The sequence below is a fragment of the Trachemys scripta genome, chromosome 6 (assembly GCF_013100865.1).
Source record: "Trachemys scripta elegans isolate TJP31775 chromosome 6, CAS_Tse_1.0, whole genome shotgun sequence".
NCBI classification, from domain to species: Eukaryota; Metazoa; Chordata; order Testudines; family Emydidae; genus Trachemys; species Trachemys scripta.
Genome location: NC_048303.1, coordinates 18,928,944 through 18,942,657, shown reverse-complemented (window position 1 = coordinate 18,942,657; position 13,714 = coordinate 18,928,944). Strand labels below are relative to the sequence as shown.

Genomic DNA, 13,714 nt, shown 5'->3' with positions numbered 1-13,714 from the left:
CCAGACTCTCCTGCAGCTGTGGCCCCAACCTTGGCCCTGTTACCCCTGTCCACACTCCCCCCCCAGCTTCAGGATGGGGAGAGGAGAGAGCGTGACTGAAAAGTTTGGGGACCACTGCCTTAGAACATTTGTGGTGTTTAGTTACTTTGGCAGGTTGCCAGAGGTTTCCTGACAAATGTAAGTGAGAGACAGGAAATAGTGATGATAGAATGTCAGTGTTGGAAGGGACCTCAGGAGGTCATCTAGTCCAACCCCTTGCTCAAAGCAGGACCAATCCCCAGACAGATTTTTGCCCCAGATTCTTAAATGTCCCCCTCAAGGATTGAGCTTACAACCCTTGGTTTAGCAGGCCAATGCTCAAACCACTGAGCTATCCCTCCCCCCTGATTTTTAACAGTTTCTCAGCAAAGGCTTAACAGAATTTCATGGGACAAAGAAAAGGCACCTTGGTAGCCTCAGGGTGGGTCCCCCTGCAAATATCAAAGGCCTGCTGCAAACAGAGGCGGTGAAAGAGCTTCCACAAAAAATGTCACAAGAATCTTTTATAATGGAGAGTGTTAGGCAACGTAAAAATAGCATTTGCTACCAGCTCCCCCATTAATAAGCTGGTTGTTTTTGACCTAGTTCATTTTCAGTAGTGTCTATATAGTAAAAACAAACAAAAAAAACCCAAACCCCATCTTCACTTGGCACCTTAACTGGCAGTCTGATCGCAGAGGCCAAAGTCTGCATCGGGCATGAAGACACCTACTCTCTCACCCCGGAGGTGGTCCCTCCAGATCAAAAGATGAGGAACTTTTCTAGCACAGTGTTGGGGAAGCTTGCGCACACCACTGCTTCCCATACCGTTTGTAGTTCACCTTGCTGAGAGGATTGTTATTTAGTGACCTCCTGGCCACTGGGCCTGAACAGACTTACTTATGGAACTTTCCCATAGTCTTAGCTGACCACTGGAGAAAGGAATCCAGGATCTGAGCCCTGCATGGCAGTTGGCAGTACTGACCATTAACACTTGAAAGTTCGGATTAAGTTCCCAAACCACAAATACTGCCCAGCATTAGTGAATGTCTGGCAGTAACTGACAAGTAAAGAAGAAGGAAAGATAAGTTTGAAATCTTTGTATTCTTTTTTAGTAACCGATACATACCTGTCCAAAGTTTTCCTCATCTATGCAAAACATGAGATCCAGCTCCGTAGGGTCATTTTCCAGGATCCATTTCAAAGAGTTATAATATTCACTATCCTGTAGTAACAGAACAGATTACAAGTAAGCACTCTTTGAAAATGCGTACATTATTGTTTACTTGCCATTACATGCTATATTCTACAAATATAAAAACCAATAATCTGAAATTAGAGCTCTAGAAATAATTAAAATGGATTGCAATCTCTCACATTTCTTATCTGATTGTACAGTCTTCCTTTTCATTTTGGTACAGCTATAATAAAGTGGAAATCAGATAGTTTGCATTATTAATTTACATTATTCCTGAATACTATATTTTCTATGTTCACACTCATGACCGTGTTACTTATACAAAAATAAATCAAATTAAAATGGTCTGTAATAGCCCAGTAGTATCGTTTCATTCCAAGGCAAAGTTGTTACCAACTTATTAAGTTGCTTTATTGAGTTGAAAAAAATCCACCAACTACCAGATTCCCACTATTTCCCTGGATGGCTCATGTCTTCAGCTTCTATTAGATTTACAATTAAAGAGTGAGCCAACAGGAGAGAAAAACAAAACAACAAATAGTGAAAACGACACCAGCAAAGGTGATCAAAAATTAAGGTTTCCAATTACAAGAAGCAAAAAAAAGTAAGTGAAAAGTTTATTAACTAAGAATCAGGTCAGAATAGAGTGCATTTGAGACTCTGTCCCTCTCACTTACTATCTTGGTGCACCTGGTGTGGAGGGGCAGGGCTTTGGGGTGTTTCTGGGACAGGCCCAGCCATTGCGCTTTGTCAAGGTCTGGTGCAGCCTCACCCCGAGTCTGTGTCGGGGGAGACCGGAGGGGGCGGGGGGGCGGGGGCCTTGCAGAGTGATTTCCAACCTCTGCGGCTTGTGCTCCCCACTGCCATGCTAGATCCTCCACACATTTATTGACATGATGCAAAATTTTGCAGAATTTTTATTTTTTTGGCACAGAATTCCCTCAGTAATAATGTAAGTCACAGATGTAATTGTCCTGCTCTAGTCATCACTGGGGTTAGACCTCAGCTAGAGTATTGTGTCCAATCCCTGGTGCCACTCTTTATGAAAGATGGGGATAAACTGCCTAGAGCCCAGAAAAGAGCAACAAAAATGATAAAACGGCTTAGGAAACATGACTGATGAGGAAAGGACAAGAAAAAGTGAGCATGTTTCGTTTTGAAAAAAAGACAAGTGAGGAGAGACCTGATAACAGTCTTCAAAAATGTTAAGAGGATGGTGACCAATTGCCCTCCATGTCTACTGAAGATAGGTCAAGTAGTAATGGGCTTAATCTAAAGCAAGGAAGATATAGATGAGATATCAGGAAAATCTTTCTAACTATAAGAGTAGTTAAGCCAGGGGTCCCCAATGCGGTGCCCGCCGGGGCGTCTAAATATGCCCGTGTACTGGCTGGCGGACGAGCATCTGCCGAAATGACGCCAACAAGCAGCATCATCCAGAGGCGTCGCCACTGAAATGCCGACGAAAATCGCATTTTGGCGGATGCTTGTCCGCCGCCACGGTCCTCCGTGGCTCATCATCTGGCACCCACCAGACGAAAAAGGTTGGGGACCAGAGTTAAGCTGTAGAACAGGCTGCCAAAGGTGGCTGTGGAATCCCCATTACTGGAGGTTTTTCTGAACAGGTGGGACTAAAATCTGTCAGGGCTGGTCTAGGTTTATTTGATCTGGGCTCATCACAGGGGACTGGACTTGATGGCCTCTCAAGGTCCCTTTCAGCCTTACTTTTCTGTGGTTCTATATCGCCTGCCCATTGTTCTGCTTAGTTTGGGAAGGAAAAGGAAGAAGCAGAAAGTCTACAGCATAATTAAGAAAACAAAAAAGCACCTCAAGTTGTTTTCCTAACTGACCTATTTTTCCCAAAAATTTTAATTGCATTACCCCTAAAATCACTATCTTGGCAGACACAAAAGTACCTCTACTAAAAAATAAGAAATGTTCCCCAAGTTCTCACTGCTCTAACTTGTGTTTGTCATCATGTAGTTTATGAGAAGTATTAGCTTTTATAATTTCCCCAGAGAAGAAACTCATGTAACTGACAACACTAAGAAGTTATTTGCAGTGTTGTTGTAGCTGTTTTGGCCCCAGAATATGAGAGCGACAAGGTAGGTGAGGTAATATTTTTTATTGGACCAGTTGCTGTTGGTGAAAGAGACAGAACTTTTGAGCTCAAAGAGCCAGACCTGAAGAAGAGCTCTGTGGAGTGCAAAAGCTTGTCTCTTTCACCAACAGAAGTTGATCCAATAACAGATATTTCCTCACCTACCTTGTCTCTCTTAACATTAATAATTTTTAAGTGTTCACTTACCACTGACTCCATGTCTTTCAGCGTTATTTGTTTCCCTAGCATCATCTTATAAAAAGGCCTGATGAAGAAGCCTAAAAAAAAAAAAAACCCAAGAGGCACAAGTAAATAGATTTAATTTTAAACTGTATTTTTTTGTTCTGCTAGCAATCCGAGACAAAAAGGGCTGACTAAGCAAATAATAACACTGCTAAAACCAGCACTCTTTCACACCTTTCAATGGCCCAAGGAAAGAAGACAGAGAGAATTAGAAAAGAAAAATATATCACATTGATGTCAGATTAGCAAGTGTAAAACAAAAAATTATAATCAGCAGTCATTGTTGTGTAATATATTCGAGTAGTAACAGTACAAGTACAGGGCATTTCTTGGGGATTAACAATCTGCTAAGAGAGAGATGACATCCTGAAGTGAAGCCAAGGGGCCGTTTATTAACCACAGCCACTCGTTATAACAGTCCCTAGGAAGTGTCCTGTGTTACTGTTGTCATTAAAACTGATCACTATCCCCTGCCTTCCACACACAATCCACCCAGCATCCACATCCATTGTCATTCTTACAGAGTCCTTGGGAGAAAATGAGCAGAAATAGCACTAGTACTCCAGCCACAGCAGCTGCACAGAAAACCCTTATTTTAGGAGTATAGATTGCCTCAAGGCTATGATGTAGCTTGAAGCAATTCCAATTATTAAATTTGTTAAAAGATAAAATCATCCAGGCAGTGGAGGAAAGAGTGTGTAACCTCCATTATTCTGCTCTACCCACCATAGGTCAAGGCATAGAATAGATTTGTTCAGGTTTAAAACAGTGTCATATTGCTTTAGCTTGCCAATGGCAAAGAAATTCCCCTCTGTTAATGCAGATACAATTGTGCTTAAGTTAACACAACTTTCTCATCTTTTCTGTAAGCACAGAAGGACCAGTTCTCCACTTCATGGCAACAGATTTATGGCAGTGTAACTACCAATGGAATTACAATGTAAAAGAGATGTAAAAGTCTGGAGAATTTAGGTGCAAGGGTTGAGCTCCCAATTTACGAAGTGCCATTCTGCTCTGCAAAGTGACTATAAAAATGACATTGTGAGGTTGCATGGTTTATTGTGCCTTAGGGACTCCAGATAAAATGGACTCCGTTTAGAAAGAGACATCTTTGTAACTGCATGCTTATTTCAGAATCCAAGGTTAACCTGGAATAGTTCTCTCTCACCCCACACCAGTAATAAAGATTCTACAGATCAAATTATATCCTCACTGACACTTATGCAACCTCACTGCCTTCAGCTGTGGCTGATTTAAACATAGGAAGCAATTCTGTAGGCGATGCACAAACAGGAACAGAATGCAGCTCACTCTTCTTTAGCAATGCTGGCTCAGGAAGGGCTCACAGGAATAAAAGTTAGTAAAAATTACACATGCCATAACAACATTTATTATTATTATTTACACTCACCATCTAATAGCTTCCCATGAAACACTGCCAGGCCAGCAACTCGTCCAATAAACGTGAAATAGGACAGATGATCTTCATTACAAAGACCTGAATTGGGATTAATCTGAAGGGTATAGTTGTCCCTTTTTTTTTTTTTTTTTGGAAGAGAAAAAAAAAACCTGTTTAAATAATCAAGTAGTTGACATCAGATACGTTAATAAGTAATTTGACTTTGGGTCATCTATTTTCTACTTCTGCAATCAAGTAGCTCAGTATTTTAATCTGTCTTTGTGTGCCTTAGCTGCTGTATCTTACAGAACTTTGAGGGAGTCAAAACTGTATTGTTGGGAATGTAAGAATCACCATACCAGACATGACTGATATTGCCACTTGTGTGGTACCTGTCTCCAGGTGTGGCCAGTGCAGGATAGGTGAGAAAGGCATTACACCCTATTCTCCACCATGCACCACTTTACCATAGGAAAAATGCTATTTTTATTAAATATTTAATACCTCTATAGCCTTCACTAGATGATCAAACTGAGACATGTACAAACACAGAAATGGACATAGTCCTTGTTCTGAAGAGTTTACAGTCTAAGACATGACCCGAGTGGGTGATCAGCTCATGCCACGAAGCACAAGGATTGCTGCTGGTGTAATTTTATCATTCCTGTCGCTAAACCTAACAGCCAATACTATTCTTATTCTTATAAATGTCTAATTGTTTAAAAAAAAGCTTAACAGAGATGGGCCACTGGTCACCACAGCAAGCTCTAGAATGAAGGGGGAATATTCTTTCACCCAGTTTGTATGCTGGGGGAAAAGAAGGGCACAAGGACGAACAAGAGGAGAGCTGTAAAATGATGAAGCATGAACAGAAAATAATAGATTGCTACAATAAACCCAATGATCACATGACCTTTGCCATGTGACTGTTCACAATGTGAGTCCTGAACTCTCCGGCTGACAAAAGTAAAAAAATATTACACCAGGCCCTTGGAGAAGACAGGGTCAAAGCCTGGCTCTATTGAAGTTAATGGCAAAAGTCCCATTGACTTCAACAGATGTAGGCTTTCACCCAGAGAGCACTTAATATGACTATCTCTAGGCATGTCCTCTTGCAGGCACATTGAAAAGCACTGAGAGTATGTTTACACCGCAATGTAAGTCCATGCTTAAGCCTGGGCTCAAGCCTAACCCCCCTTGTGTCTACACTACTATTATGCTAACCCAGGGTGTGGACCCATGGTCCCAGGACCCTGGGTCTGAGCTCTATTGCTTTGCAGTGTAGATGCAGCCCCGCTTGACTTGGGTCCCAGCAGTCAGCTGGCAGCATCTCAATTCCATGGGACAATTTCCTTAGTCCTCTCTTCCCGAACAATCTGAAATCCACACTATTGAAAACAGACGCTGACCCCCTTTGCAAACACCACCAGGTCTTCTGATCACCGATCTGCAAGCACATTATCAGAGAGCCTCCTGGTTTTGCAAATCGATCAAGTCTTTTGCAAAGCAAGCTGCTTCCTGCATGTTGAGCAGCAAAGATTTCCCACAGTGCACCACAGTTCTAGGGCTATAGCAGCTACATTTCAGTGCAGGGGCGGGGGGGAGAGAAGAGTAGGGATTCTGGGATATGGTTACTTTGACTCAGGTCTGTGCACTGCAGTGTGGATCTCATAGCCCTAGGTTCAAGCATGGGTGAGAAAAGTCTTAACATAGGGTTAAGATACAGGGTAAATGTTCAAGCCCAGGGCTCCCTAACATGGGTCAACTGATTCGAGTCCCACTAACTCTGGGCTTACACTGCAGTGTAGACATATCCTGACTGGCACGGAAAAGAGCCTTGCATAGTTCTCCTTCATCAAAGGAAAAGTTCCTGTGAGGAGAAGCCTTTAAAAAAAATCAAGCGACAGGAGAGGGAAATTTAAAAGAAGGTGGAAATGCAAGAGATCCTCAGGGGTGCAAGGTCAGTCCCCATCTCCCCCCGCCCTAGCACCTGAGTCACAGCCAGCATTCCGCCTCTGAACAATACAGATTCTAATGATTAAGCCTGGGAGAGAACTAGATCTAAGCATGCAGTATTTGCCAAATTTGCTATAAAGTCATTGTGTTAATATGACAACGGATTTATTAAAAAACCCACAAAACCATGGATAGGTGCTATCTTGTGTATATTCTTCAGACTGAATACATCTTGCAAGAGTTAAACGTAATGTGATCCACACAGCAATGGGGGACTGAATAACTACACTAATAGGTAAGTGATACTTTGGAAATATGAATATTTCCCAGCATGAATTCTAAATTCATTTTATTACCACACTATTAGGGGGGGAAAATAAGCTCTCTAGCAGCATAGGTTAAAAATGTCACCTGTAATGATTTCTTATTCCTATTTTTAATGACAATTCTCACTTCAGTGGGATTTCTTGTCACTTATTTTTCTGCCAAATTGAATCTAAAACTTAAATAGTTTTAGTTTAAAATATTCATGCATTGTTGCATATAGCCAATGAATGAAAAGGACCTTTTCAAAGGCAAAAATGTTTCTGCAGCAAAATTCAGTAAAGCACAAACACTTTGAACTAGTCATATATTTTACAACCTTGTGCTTCTGTATACACAAAAATAGAAGGTTACTTTGCAAGTTGTGCAATTGTTTAAAAAGAAAAGAGAAGCTGAAGCACAGAATAAGGAATTTTTTGTTTATACAGTTCATCTCCTTTACAGCCTACTCAATACTTCTATTGGAAAAAAGTAGTGAACTCGATATTGACACCAAACACAGAAAGCACTGCCTGCAATAAACAAATCAATCTTTAACCACTATATTCATAGTTAAGTACATAACATTACATTACACAAAGGCACTTTGAGCACAAGGGACAGCTTCTCATTTGCACTGCTCTGACAACATAAACAGGCCTTACAATGAGTGTAAATGTAATTCACTCCCACTTTAAGGCCCATTTATAGTGCCAGAGTTGTGTAAAGGGTCGTTAGTTTAAACTGGCCCATGAGAGCTGAATTTCAACTCAAACCACAGAACTTTAAATCAGCAACAACCATGCACCGTATTGGGAGTGGCATAAAAAGAGCCCCCTTTCTTGCACCATTCCTTTCACTACTGCTAGTCGCACAAATGCATACAGTACATTGCCTTGCAAAACAATGTGGAATATTTACAAAACAATGGAAGTTGCTAAATAGATCACAGCAGCAGTTTCATTTCAGAAGGTTTCCTGAACATGGAATAAGTAACAAACCACAGTATAGAGATACATTTTACACTGGTCTTGGTTAAAGAACTTAAAAGTACATCCTGAAGGAAAATCTAAGGGGTCTACTACATAACTTTTTTTCTCTATCCAAATACTAATCTAGATCACTGACAATGGAAATATTTTAATGGACACTTACGTTGCTGAATATTCAAAGAGACCATAATAAGGATTAAACATCTCCTTAGACAACAGGAAGAACCATTCTCTAGCCACGCCTCCATAGTCAAGTCCTTTTTCTGACTCAAATTCAATCCAGAGTCTGGCTTTTAGTACATCAGACCTCTTCACAGACATGATTCTTCTATAGGATTCCTCAAAAATATTGTTTCTGTGTAGTTTCATCTCAAATCTGTTTGGAATATCAGCCTACATGAAAGAAGAAAAGTCGGTCTGAATGTATAGCATACACGCCATTGCTGGCAGTATTAAGATGACAGCATAGAGCAATGAGTAACCCAGCTAAGTAATCAAAGGTTTCTCCAGCACCCTGTTTTCCATAGCTTCACCTACAAGATGGTAGCCTGCTATTGTGTCTAGAAATTTTCAACTAACTTCAGGTATAAGTCTGGGACAGCTCCATTGTAATGGCTCAAAGGTTTCCATCCTATTCTGCATATTAAGGAAAATTAATCAATAGAAGAAGAAAAATAGCAAAAAAGCAAAGGAGACGTAAGAATGTGCGTGGAATAAGCAGAATGAAAATAAGTGGGATGAATAGACAAGCGACAGGAGAGAATCACGAAAATGTCTAGTTTTCCTGCTAAGATGGGCTTGAAGCAAACATTTTTATTGCCAATTACATTGTTTAATGCAGCAGAAAGCCAATTGCTATTTGGTGCCTGTGAAGTGCTGCATTTTAATACAGTGAAAGAAGCAGCCCTCACAGATTTGGATGCAAAGGTAAGGAGATATCAATATATAGCAAAAGAATGCCTAAGGGCCCCCTGTAATCTGTTTGGTTAAGGCCACCAAAGCTTTAAAGTCATTATTGAGCCAATCAATACCACAGGCAAGTTAGCATTGAGCGCTCATCTCTTATTTTCATTGAGTGATTTTTAGTGCTGGTGAAAGATGTTGAATGACTGAAGTCCTCTCTGTTCACAGACTCAATATACCAGAAGTGGCAACAGCACCAACTTCCCCACAGCTCTGCCAATTTCCTGTGACCATGCTCTTGGACAGACCACCTCTGAGATGCGAGGGCAGTCTCAGTCTTTATGCCCATTCAAGTCTTGGATTTTCATCTGAGCCTGTCCTCAGACATGCGAATTAGGCCTGGTCCCCACTAAGTCCCTACTTCGGACTAAGGTACGCAAATTCAGCTACGTTAATAACGTAGCTGAATTCGAAGTACCTTAGTCCGAACTTACCGCGGTCCAGACGCGGCAGGAAGGCTCCCCCCGTCGATGCCGCGTACTCCTCTCGGCGAGCTGGAGTACCGGCGCCGACTGCGAGCACTTCCGGGATCGATCCGGGATCGATTAATCGCGTCTTAACCAGACGTGATAAATCGATCCCAGAACATCGATTGCGTGCCGCCGGACCCTCTGGTAAGTGAAGACAAGGCCTTAGTGTCAACACTGAGGTGATATTAAGTTGTTGCTGCTTCTTTCTTGCCTCATTGCTTAAATTGTCCATTTTTAAATGAAAACTTGAGCCTCGAGGGCTGGGTATCAGTTTTGGTTGAGATTGAAAGCGTTTTTGATCCATACCGAAAAGCTTCAGTCAATTTGTTCATATTCAGCTAGCTGTGGTAAGACGAGCAGGGAAAACTGGCAAATGCACAGTAATAGAGTGCAGCACTGCTTATCTATTCTTGGGCAGTCAATTGTTGTTTTCCTACCCTAAGGCAATCGGCTTCAACACAGGACAGACAATTACTCACTGGTTTCTTTAACTTCTTCCTGAAGTAATCGTATTTCTGTTTGAACTCTCTGGAATAGGGAACAGCCTGAAAGAGAGAAAATTATAAATACGCATAATTGAATACATCATGCAATCTGACGTACTGTAACCCCTAAAATGTTAGTTAAAAATACCCAGCAGTTTAAAAACATGTTTTCTTAGTCAATTGTAATTTGCTCTAAATATGTATATTGCAAATAACCCTCGCACCAACACAACAACTATCACCTGAGGATCCGAAAACACTTCAGGAATATTAAAACTTAACCCCCTCCTCAGGAGGTATTATCCCCATATTACAAATGGGTAATTTGAGACCCAGTGTTTCACAGCACCATATCATTTGATCCCAATCTTCTGCTCTAACCACTACACAATCCTCTTTTTTCTGGTACTAGCAACAGAAAGCGTGAAAGAACACCCGAAAAAAGGTAAGAAAAGAAAAAAGCAGGACTGATTCTCAGGGCTCACTTGTCATATTAGGAAGGCACAGGTGTCCTCATAAGGTCTTTTAAATTATTTTTAATTATTTGTCATAGCTCCTAGAAGCCCCAACCGAGATTGAGGAACTGAGGTGTACAAACAGTACAGGACAATAGATTGCAAGCTCTTCAATGCAGAGAAATTCCTGATGTTAATGAGCGTCTTAGTAAAGACTTCAACAGACTTTGAAAGGAAGTTTTCTTATCTCCCTTTTACAGAATGTAAACGGAAGTTAAATAGTGTTTTTAAAAAAAAAAAAGCGAACCCCCTTAAAATGGCCCTGAGAGCACATCATTATGTGCTGACAAAACTGATATTTGTGATGGGTGCTCTTTGTGCTCCAGCTAGTGCAGAATGGAGAGCGGGGCAATTAAGGTAGATGAGGCTTTTTGTCCATATAGACAGAGGCATGATATCAGCATGGAGAGTTCCCAAAATTGGTCAGAACTCACTGCTAGCACAGGGCTTTGAAAGATACGTACTTTTGTAAGGTAACTTTTTGCAACTTCAAAGGCTAGAAGGAAAGAAGAAGGGTAGGAAATGGGGAATCGAGTAAAATACAGTTTGGGTATTGAAATCCATCAGTTTTTGATATTCCCAGGCCTGAAATTCTCTTAATAGCCCTATATGTAAGAACCAAACTTTTGGATTGTATGTGTGCCAATAAGAAGGATTATAAAATTTAAAATTGCTAATAATGTTAATAATAATACAAATAAAATGCACTTGTATAACTCCTTTATTCCAGGTATTTTAAAGCATTTTATAAATTAAATTAGCTCACAACACCCAAAAAGGGAATTAAGTGACATTGTATAATATCTAGGGTTCACGTGAATCACCACTAGAACGCAGACACCTCTGGAGAAGAACGCATTTGCTGTGTGACAGTCCACAGCAACACCACGGAACAATTTTAGAACAGAAATGAAAAGCTAAAAATATAAGAAGGAATTTAGGTTGGAAGAAAATAATTAGAGTTGGAATCTGACAGCACCTTTGTGGGAAATGACAAGATCTTTGAGAATAAATTTATTTATTTGGGTTATAAATGTTTAAACAAGTCCCCTCTTGAGATTCTAGGAATTTTTCTACAGAAAATGACAAAGCCAAATGAAATCAAGTAGAAGCTAACTCCACAGCAGGATGTCATGACCTCTCTGACACAGCTCAGTAAAAAAAGTGTTAGCTTCACAGTGCAGTCTTTCTCCACTCTCCCACCAAAACTCCATACCAGGAGGCAATAGATCCCTTAGGGGAGGATCTATTAATGGAGATTCTTTATGTCCTAGTAAGGAGGAGAGGATAGAAGATGATAAAATAGGGGTAGGATCTGAGAAGAAACAGTCAAATAAAAAAAAAAGAGTCCCAGTCAATTACATACGTAATGGCAAACAGCTAAAAAGTGACAAGTTTTTAAAAGTGCTTATATAGAAATGCTAGAAGTCTAAATAATAAGATGGGTGAACTAGAGTGCCTCATGTTAAATGAGGATATTGATATAACAGGCATCACAGAAACTTGGTGGAATGAGGATAATCAGTGGGACACAGTAATACCAAGGTACAAAATATATTGGAAGGACAGAACAGGTCGTGCTGGTGGGGGAGTGGCACTATATGTGAAAGAAAGCATAGAATAAAATGAAGTAAAAATCTTAAATGAACCCAAGTGTATCACAGAATCTCTATGGATAGTAATTATGTGCTCTAATAATAAGAATATAGCAGTAGGGATTATTACTGACCATTTGACCAGGATGGTGATAGAGACTATACAAATAAGAAAAACCTCAATAATAATGGGGGATTTCAACTATCCCCATATTGACTGGGTACATGTCACCTCAGGACGGGATGCAGAGATAAAGTTTCTTGACACCTTAAATGACTGCTTCTTGGAACAGCTAGTCCTAGAACCCACAAGAGGAGAGGCAATTCTTTATTCCAAGATATGAATATAGCTGGACCACTTGGTAATAGTGACCATAATATAATTAAATTTAACATCCCTGTGGTGGGGAAAACACCACAGCAGCCCAGCAGTGTAGCATTTAATTTCAGAAAGGGGAACTACACAAAAATGAGAAAGTTAGTTAAACAGAAATTAAAAGGTACAGTGCCAAAAGTGAAATCCCTGAAAGCTGCATGGAAACTTTTTAAAGATACCATAATAGAGGCTCAACTTAAATGTATACCCCAAATTAAAAAACATAGTAATAGAACCAAAAAAGTGCCACCGTGGCTAAACAACAAAGTAAAAGAACCAATGAGAGAGAAAAAGGCATCCTTTAAGAAGTGGAAGTTAAATCCTAGTGAGGAAAATAGAAAGGAGCATAAACTCTGGCAAATGAAGTGTAAAAATAGAATTAGGAAGGCCAAAAAAGAATTTGAAGAACAGCTAGTCAAAGACTCAAAAAGTAATAGCAATTTTTTTTAAAAAAAGTACATCAGAAGCAGGAAGCCTGCTAAACAATCAGTGGGGGCCACTGGACGATTGAGAAGCTAAAGGAGAACTCAAGGATGATAAGGCCATTGCTGAGAAACTAAATTAATCCTTTGCATCAATCTTCACGGCTGAGGATATGAGGGAAATTCCCAAACCTGAGCCATTCTTTTTAGGTGACAAATCTGAGGAACGGTCCCCAATTGAGGTGTCATTAGAGGAACAAATTGATAAACTAAACAGTAATAAGTCACCAGGACCAGATGGTATTCACTCAAGAGTTCTGAAGGAACTCATACGTGAAATTGCAGAACTACTACTGTAGTGTGTAACCTATCATTTAAATCAGCTTCTTTACCAAATGACTGGAGGATAGCTAATGTGATGCCAATTTTTAAAAAGGGCTCCAGAAGTGATCCTGGCAATTACAGACCGGTAAGCCTGACTTCAGTACCAGGCAAACTGGTTGAAACTATAGTAAAGTACAAAGCTGTCAGATACATAGATTAACATAATTTGTTGGGGAAGATGTAAAGGGAAATCATGCCTCACCAATCTACTAGATTTCTTGGAGGGGGTCAACAAGCATGTGGACAAGGGGGATCCAGTGGATACAGTGTATTTAGATTTTCAGAAAGCCTTTG

The 13,714-nt window shown here is 40.3% G+C and overlaps 1 protein-coding gene across 11 annotated transcripts in view; it reads right to left on the bottom strand.

The window, feature by feature from the left end:
• NEDD4L (NEDD4 like E3 ubiquitin protein ligase) overlaps window positions 1–13,714 on the bottom strand; it is a 337,595-nt gene that overhangs the window by 13,991 nt on the left and 309,890 nt on the right. For all 11 annotated transcript variants that reach the window (XM_034774262.1, XM_034774264.1, XM_034774265.1 and 8 more), the window contains 5 exons: window positions 10,123–10,188; window positions 8,374–8,603; window positions 4,972–5,093; window positions 3,525–3,595; window positions 1,148–1,243 (listed from right to left, as the gene is read on the bottom strand). In XM_034774262.1, the coding sequence (XP_034630153.1) occupies window positions 1,148–1,243; window positions 3,525–3,595; window positions 4,972–5,093; window positions 8,374–8,603; window positions 10,123–10,188 (585 nt within the window). The remainder of the gene's footprint in view (window positions 1–1,147; window positions 1,244–3,524; window positions 3,596–4,971; window positions 5,094–8,373; window positions 8,604–10,122; window positions 10,189–13,714) is intronic.